Below are 8,595 nucleotides of genomic sequence, written 5' to 3'. Positions count from 1 at the left end.
CCCCCAGCCCCCCTGGGCACCTGCCCACCCCCACCTGCTCCCCAAAAACCAAAAAAACTCTTGGATTCACCAACTCCTGCAGCAGCCTTGGGGCTTTGGAGGGCTTGTACAGAGCCCCCCACGTGGCATGGGGATTGCCCACTCTTTTTTTCTTAAAGCACCAGAGCTGGGGAGGGTGGGAAGCCATGGGGGGGGTTGGGGCAGCAGGGGGGCCTCATGCAGAGCTCCCCGTGCAGTGTGGGGCTATGGGGATTGCTCCCCCCACCCTGCCCAGCAGCACCTGGTGAGTCGGGGCAGGGGGGGTTTCCCAAAGTGCCGGGAGCTGGGGCAGGCAGGGCAACCATTGCCAGGGCCGGGAGAGCAGGAGGGGGATGGGCCTGGCTGATTTGGAGACTCAGCCGAATCGACTTGGGACAGTGATTCAAATCCAAATCAAAAGTGAATACTAGCTGCTTCAACACAGGCCTATTGCCCAGGACTGATACTCTTGTCACCCCACCTTAGCTGTACTACTGAATTTAAGCAGGTTGCAAAAGATACTGTCAACAGTTTAAGCAGTGAAGTGTGATAGTTTATTAGTGTTAGACGCAGTGATTTCTTTGCATGATACCTTTTATTGCACCAATTGCACCCAAAGATATCACCCAAAGTAATCCTTGCCTTTTGTGTAATTCCCAAACCAATGGTTCTCAACCTCTTTAGATTCAAGGTACCCCTTGGAAAGCATCAGCTGTTAGTTTTCACTTGTTTTTTGGCTACATAAAAATAAACGAATAATTCTTCTGTTGCAAAGAACTCAGAAAAAACATATGAATGTCAAACTGGGTTTGACGCTATGGATTCCTATTTAAAATTTCTAGGTTTATGCTGTGAATCATGTTTGCAGACCTAACGGTGCTAACATTGTGTGGCACCCTACACAACACCCTTCAAAGGATCTGAAGACACCCCAGGGGGCTGGTGGCAGCCTCTTTGAGAATCACTGTCCTAGATCACCATGACTCCAACATCACTTTAACCGTACCATAGTTTATTAATAGAACTTGTCAAAATGGCAACTCCTTAAAATTTGGCATCATTAACCTTTATTAGTTTTCTTCAACATTTTCTCTGAATTTTTTTTTCAGTGAAAATTTTATATATTTTTTCTTAATTCCCTTTGGTGGGAAAAGAACGACTGTGTCTTTTCTTTTTTAAAATGCCCCTCTCCCCTCACTCCATAGAATGTTAACCTAATCAAAACAATGCTTTTCAAGGAGTTACACAAAAATGTTTTAACCCAAAAAGGCATAGAAAGACAGGGCATTTTCTGTGTAAATAAAAGCTTCATTAAAAAAAAAAATTCAAACAACTCTTCTTATTACGAACATGTGCTATGATGGTCTGCATGGGCTTGGAACACAAATCCTGGGGTCAGTCTCTCTTCAGGCACAAACTCAGTTTCCCTTCTTTTCTCAAGCACCTAGTTCCAGCCTAAGGACTTGACAATTTCACAATAAGAAAAGGCCTGATCCTACTCTAATTGGAGTCAATAGCAAGTCTTAGCTTTGTTTTTCCATTAGAAGATAAAGGCACCCCCCCTTGCAACATTCAAGGGAATACTTTGGCCCCAGTTTGGGACAATTATAAAAGTTGTCTATAACATTTACAGGAAGTTGTGTCTTCTTCTTGTCCATAATCAGGAATATGTCCACCTATTTCCTGTGTCAGAAACAGCCAGTCTCTTACAAAGAAATCATCAGAGATCCGTAATGTTTTATGAAGCACGTTTCTCAGAGTAACACATCTCACTTCCTGCACTGAAGAAGCACACTCTTGTATCTTTTCACTCTTTTTCCCTGGCTGTTTTCTACTTACCCTCCTATATCTTGATTACTTTCCTTCCATCATATTCCATGCATGTGTTTTCCCCAATTACCATCTTTATTCAAATAGAAGACAACCCTGATTATAAGACAACCTCCCCCCCCAACAATAATTAGATTCTATATATGGAAAACTGATAAATTTGTTGTAATTTCCTAGGTATAGAATCTAATTATTGGAGGTTTGCCTTGAATTTCTCCCCCTCCTACTGCTACAGCAGGGAAAATAAATGTGTGTGAGGGGGGTCAGATAGCCCCTTTGCTCTTAGCTTCTCCCCACCTTGATCCTCTGGCAACCCCTTCCCCTTCTTCCTACTGTTGGACCCTGCTCTTCCTGAGCACATGAAAGTGAGGAATAAATCTGCATATAATAACCTTGAAGGGAACTAAGTGCATGGGTACAATATGCAAATTGATACAACTATATTTAATTTAAGAAGAAGCGAAGGGACTGCCAAGGGAACAACAACATTCCAACCTTACTGTTTTCTTGCAGGATGTTCTTTTTTTTGTTAATTTCATATTTTACCCAAACTATTTGCACCTTTGGCATTTGTCCTTCTTTGCCCTCTATTTCTTTCACTCCTATCCCATCCTGCTATTTCATTTCTTCCTCTCTTCTTCCTCTTGGGAGAGGGTACAAGAACATTGTTCACATTCCAAATGCAAGGCTGACTGTTCTAGAGGATACTCAAAATGCATGAGATTGTTTCAAAGCATTACAAGATATACAGTGTTTTGAAATAAGTCTTAAGATTTAATAGATTCACATGGCTTTTTATCCAGAAAAGACCATTGTACTCATCTAGTGTGACCCCAGGCATAATACTGCCATAGAATTTCATCTAGTACTACTTGCGTTAAGCTCTTATCTTATGGCTGAACTCCAGTATATTCTTTTAGAAAGGCATCCTATGTCAATTTAAATACTTCATATGACGGAGATCCCACTTCTCCCTGGGGTAAATATTCCCTTTCAGGTGCTTTTATTTTAGCTCTTTTCTTTTCTCTCTTTTCTCTCCACAAAGGACTGAGAACTTGGCTGTTCAAAAATGAAAGCTGAGATTCTCTTGCAAGTCACAGAACTCCAGGAATTGGGGCTTTCAGGGAAACAAAAAAACACCCCAAAGATTGGATAACCTGGGATAAAAACATTATGTCGAGAGTCACCTCCCTCCCATCAAATGTGTGTGAGCTGACAACCCAGGCAATGGATAATATTAGCAAAGAACAAATCTTTGCTGAATACATTCAGTTTAGAAACATAGTGACCTTTTGTTACTGCTGCCAATTTTGACCCTGCTGGGGACGCCAAGAACTCAACCACTGTGTTCTGAGAAGAAAAAGCATTTGCAAATTTGCTCCCTACTGTACTTTGTCAATTGACCTTGTTTGTTCTCATGCATAATAAGATTTTTTAAATGCTCATAGTACTTTTCTAACCATTCTTCTCCTCAGCACATACTGTAGCCTACATAACTTCTATAACTTTCAGATTAGATTTTTTTTTAAATAGGGCACTCAGGTTTAATGGAATTTGACTCATCCAGTTCAGGAGCCTGTAAAAGATTTTACTTTTTTGGAGGGCTTTTTTTCCCCTTTTTAAGCTAACAGTTCCTGGCGCTTTATCACAAAGAAATGTCAAGCACAAGAGCACAGCCAGTGTACTTTTCCCTAGGGGACTGCTCGTTCAAGAAAAGGAACTCAGCAAGACAAAAGGCACTTACTGGTACAATCATCAGAAGAGTTGTAATACCCAGGATGCTCAACTCAGTTTGCAAGCCTTTGAGAAGGAGAACATGTTGCCTGGAAGTGGAATCTAGAGGTCAGAGCAAGAAAAAAAAAAGATCGAGAACCTCTGTCTTATACAATCATTATACTATAGGGTTGGAAGGGACTTCAAGAGTTAGGCTGATTTGCTATGTGATTTTGAGCAGTTCACTTAAATACCTAAAAGGTGTGGACAAAACACATTTATACTGCCTTTACACAGGTGTAAATGCAGAGTGGACACAGGATGCATCAGTGTCAATCACACCACTCTAGGATTAAGTCAGGAAGTCAGGAGTAACTATACCCCAGTGTAAGTTATGCAGGTGTTGGGGTCATGTATGCACAGTTCCAGTAAATGTCATCCTATGGTAGCCATTTTCTTCATACACAAAGGATATTACAAATCCTGTTCCACCCAGTGAGGAGGCACTATAAAACGCCTACTGGGGACAGCTGAAGAGCTGGTTTTTGTCCTAGCCAGACACCACTGTAATTTACAACAATCTGCAAATCAGTGTCAATTACCCCATGTACTTACTTCAGGTACCTTCAACCAAAGTCTTCAAAAGTGTCAACTTAAGTCAGGCATCTTAGTTTATAAATGAGGCAAAAAGTGAGATACTCAAACTTAGAACCCGCTTTTGAAACTGTGGGTCTTATTCTTAAGGTGCCCAGGTTATATCATCTTTAACATAGGGATGGACCGCTTGCCTTTTTCACTGGGGACGGGAGCGAGGAGGTAAAAGTGAGTTGTTTAAGACCTGGAAAAAAATCTTGTGTGCATTTTTGTTACTATTGCCCTTTGACATATTTATTTTGCATTGACAGGGTGGGAGAATGTGTACGGCTTTGACATGACCTGTATTAGAGACGTGGCCATGAAGGAGCCCTTGGTCGACATAGTAGATCCAAAGCAAGTGGTGACCAACTCCTGCTTGATTAAGGTTTGGCAATTCTTCATTAAGGTTTGGAATGTGCCTAAATAGGAATATTTACATTTACTGTGGCACTTGTTGAAGATGGGCTAGTTTTTTGTTTTTTTTAGCACTGTCCTTCTGTGCCTCTCAATCTACAGACATCATTACAAACTGCTGTAAAATTAAGAAGGAAAATAATTTCTGTTTTCAAAACATCTAGTTCTAGCATGTTGCACATGTCGAATGTTATCCTCTCTGCTAAACATGAATACTAATACCTTGGTCACATATGGTGATACCCAAACGGCAAGATGGTACCCAAGAGTGGGAATTTGTGCTCATCTGGTTGCTGCTATAAGTGGATTTCTAAATGTAATTTCAGACACTTGCAAACTAAAAATAAATCTTTTTTTTTTTGAGTAATCAGTTCAAATACTGGAAAATGAAGACTCGGTATATTTAGATATGCATTTTTATTGTTCTTCTTCCTTGCAAACAGAAATTACAGATTTATGATGGGAAATTACTGGGGAGAATTGTTAAATGAATTCTGGTTACAGCAAAAGAGACTTACCCATAAACTTCTGATTCTGATGGAATGCCTTCAGCTTCCTTCTCAAATATGATATCGGAATTTGGCCCTAAATCCTCAACATGATTTTTGTAATCCTATCCTTTTCCCTTTCTGGTATCCTTCTGTGCCCTTCTTTTGTCCAGCTAGGGTCAAGATATGACCTTGGTCCTATTTAGCAATATACAAAAAAAAACAACAACAGGGTGCTCACTATGCCCTGACAACTCTTCCTACCACCAGGCTGAGAAGTCATGGCATAGAAGAGCATGAGATGCTTCACAGATTTCCCTTCTTTCACAGCTAAATTGTATAGCCATTAGTTACATGGATAATCCCACTGAAGTCAACAGAATTGCTATCATGAAAAAGCCTATTTGCATGTGTAATGGTTTGTAGGATCTTATTCATGAAGCTGAAATGTACCTTTCTTTTCAAATAAGCCTGTTCTACTCCTCCTTGTGCCTGCCTGCCAGCCACAAATACAAACGTGTGTCTACATGAGTAACCAAAGAGCAAACAAATTCTTCCATGATGAGTGATTCTTATTTCAGGTTATAAAAGAAAACACAATGGTAGATGTTTTATGACACATCACAAAGTATGTGTGCGCATAAGTTTTGTCCATATTCAACTGAACACAAAATGGCTGGCTGATTTTAGAGAGACCTCATACCTTTGTGATTGAAAGCTCACAGAGTCCATAGAAAGCAAACAGTTCCAGAGTTAAATATGCCCTACACAAATAGGACAGCTGAACAGATCTATAACTCTAAATATACTTTAAAAATGGAGTAAGCAAGAGAGAGATGGATAATGGAAGAACAAATGGTAGAATAGTTTGATTTCCCTGGTTCCTATAAAAATACATAGTCCACATCTAAAAATTAAATTAAAAAAATACTCTCAGTCATATCCATGGACTGAATCTTTAGAAATGATTCTTACCATGTGCTATGCAAGCTAGCATAAAAAAAAAATAGACAATCCAATATTAGCATAAAGTCCACTACTTTAGGACTTGTCTTCAGAGCTGCATTAGCTCAAGTTATCTACACTCAACACCTCATGAGTTAAATGCCTGAAACATTTTTTCTCAATTAACTAAAAAAAAAAAAAATCTTTTTAAAATCCAGTATTGGGTCAACCCAAACCCATTTTTTAAAAAGTTGTGGCTCAATCAGTGGACCCCAAAATAATTTATTCACATTGCCCTAGGCAAAATGTACAACAGAAAATTGTAGGAAAGTCCAGCTAAGCCAACACAAAGCCAATAGTCTAAAAACATTGTTCTCTACAATCCATTTCCATGTTGCAGTATAAAAAAGTTTGGGGCCACTCCTATAATTCTGAGACCATCAGCAGAGCAAGGGTGGTCAAGGACTAGAAACAAGGATTCAAGCCAGGTCCAAGTGCCAGGAACTAGATGGAAGAGTATCTGTCCTGTTGAGTAACCTGCTGGACACTGAGAGGGCTGCTGGTTAAAAGCACAGCCACAACCCTGCAAGTAACTAGGGCCAACTGAAGTAGCTGGCTGCTGGCAGTTAGGTCCGCTTAGATAAAGCAGGGACAACTAGGACTAGTCAAGGCCGACTCCTGACAACACCACCACCTATACCAGTTCTGACTGGCCCCTAGACTTGTCTTCCCAGCGCTCCCCAGCTGTGTCCCCCACCAGTTCTGCCTCCCCTCCACCATCTTGCTTGGGCTGCTCCTCAGGCTCTGTACCACCTCTCAAGGACCAGGAGCACAACTGCAGCAGGGTCATCTTATTCCCTTCCTGCTTCCTGTCTGCTGTCCTCAGCCAGATGCTTCAGGGAGAATAGGTGGAAGGTGCAGAAGAACTTCCCTGGTTCTTCACAGGAACGGGCCAGAGGAGGCAGAGCTGTTCTGGGTATCAAGCATCTTCCTACTCCCCTTCCCCAATTCCCTCTTGTCAGGGTTTTATAGTGGGTAGGAAGGAGAAGGAGGTGAGCTGTGAATGCTTCTCAAACGGCCCTGATTGCCTGCTTTAACCAAAGAGGCAGGAAATTGTGGCAGGCAGCCAATTAGAGAGCTTTAGGCAAGGCAGACTTTTGAGAGAGGACTAGGGATTGTCTTATCAAGACCAAGCTGGCCTGAGCCCTGGATGAAATCCCATCATTCAGGAAAGTCTTGAGCATAAGTAATGCTGCTATCCCCTTGCTCTCACTATTGACATTTGAGAGGAAAAGTCCCATTCCCTTCCTTTAATCCCTCCCATGACATTCATATACTCTTAAGATGACTAGTACCACTTGGAGCCCAGGACAGAGGCAGGCCCTCTACTCCCCCAACAACAAAAAGCATCATTGTCTCTGCCTCTGTACATGCGGGGGAGGCTCTCGACATGCATATCCCACTTTGTGCTTCTGCACAGGCTCCATTTGCAATCTGGTCCTATGTATTTAGTTGCTATTTTTACGACTCTTATTGTTTCTCAGCTTAACACTTTTTCTTTTTCTCCTTCTTTTTAAATTAGGGACTCTATTTTGACCAGACTTATGCTCAATTATGCCCAATTTTTACATAATTTAGAAAGAAATGTGGTGGAGCATGGCTTTTCTGTCTAATTTTATGCAAAATTATCATTTAGCCACCTGGGATTTTGACTGAGTAGCAGAACACATATATCTGGTATAGGAATGCCTAGCAGGCAAAATGGAATGGAGGAACATTAGGAACAAAGATTGAGTCAGTTCTGAAAATGTACTGTTTAATCAATAAAAAATTAATCTCCTTCTTGGGAAGGAAAATTAGAGAGTGGTTCTGCTCTACAGAATGCTACTTTTGTGACCAACACTGCTGCTCCCTATACATTTCCTGAGACTATCCTGCTGACTTTGCTGGTGAAAGGAACTTTTTACTGCTTTTGATTTTGTATCACTGTGCAGAACCAACCCAAGGGAGTTGAATTATCTTCCCTACAGCAAGAGGGAGCTGGATTCTCTTCCCTACAGTGCCTCACCAACTGATTTTTTCTTTATATTTGATTCAATGACATCTGTGAAAATGTACTGAAGACAATGGCATTGCGCAGCTGTTACCAGAGATATGATTTGGCTTGCCAAATCTTGGCTAAGTAACTATTTTTGTTTTGTTTCGCTTTTTGCTTTGGGTCCCCCTAACTAGAAACATCGTAAAGCAATTTGATTTTTCACATGATCAGTGGAAACCAGACCCCTTCAAAATGTATCCACATTTGGAGCTCCCCAAATCACTGCTTTTGCATGAAAGTCCTTCTTACTGTTTGGGGTAAAGAAGGACATTTCAAGCTAATTTTGCACAATAGAGAGTTTTAAAAAGTACTGTATTTATTCAAATTCAAGATGAGCCTCCAATATTACATTCTAGATATGGACTATCAATTCTTTTTAATTGTTCATAATTTTCCATGTCTAGAATCTAATTACTGGAGGGTCATCTTAAATCTGCCCCCTCCCTCCCCCCC

The 8,595-nt window shown here is 40.9% G+C and overlaps 1 protein-coding gene across 1 annotated transcript in view; it reads left to right on the top strand.

Moving 5' to 3' along the window:
* The window catches only part of PRMT8 (protein arginine methyltransferase 8), a 109,733-nt gene that overhangs the window by 84,335 nt on the left and 16,803 nt on the right, over nt 1-8,595 (top strand). Inside the window, exon 7 of the mRNA XM_019515857.1 lies at nt 4,467-4,582. Coding sequence (XP_019371402.1) covers nt 4,467-4,582 — 116 coding nt within the window. The remainder of the gene's footprint in view (nt 1-4,466; nt 4,583-8,595) is intronic.

This window comes from Gavialis gangeticus, unplaced genomic scaffold (assembly GCF_001723915.1).
Source record: "Gavialis gangeticus isolate Ggan-Ray unplaced genomic scaffold, GavGan_comp1, whole genome shotgun sequence".
NCBI lineage: Eukaryota > Metazoa > Chordata > Crocodylia > Gavialidae > Gavialis > Gavialis gangeticus.
Note: the sequence above shows the minus strand (reverse complement) of the source record. Positions and strands in the feature narration are given on the sequence as shown.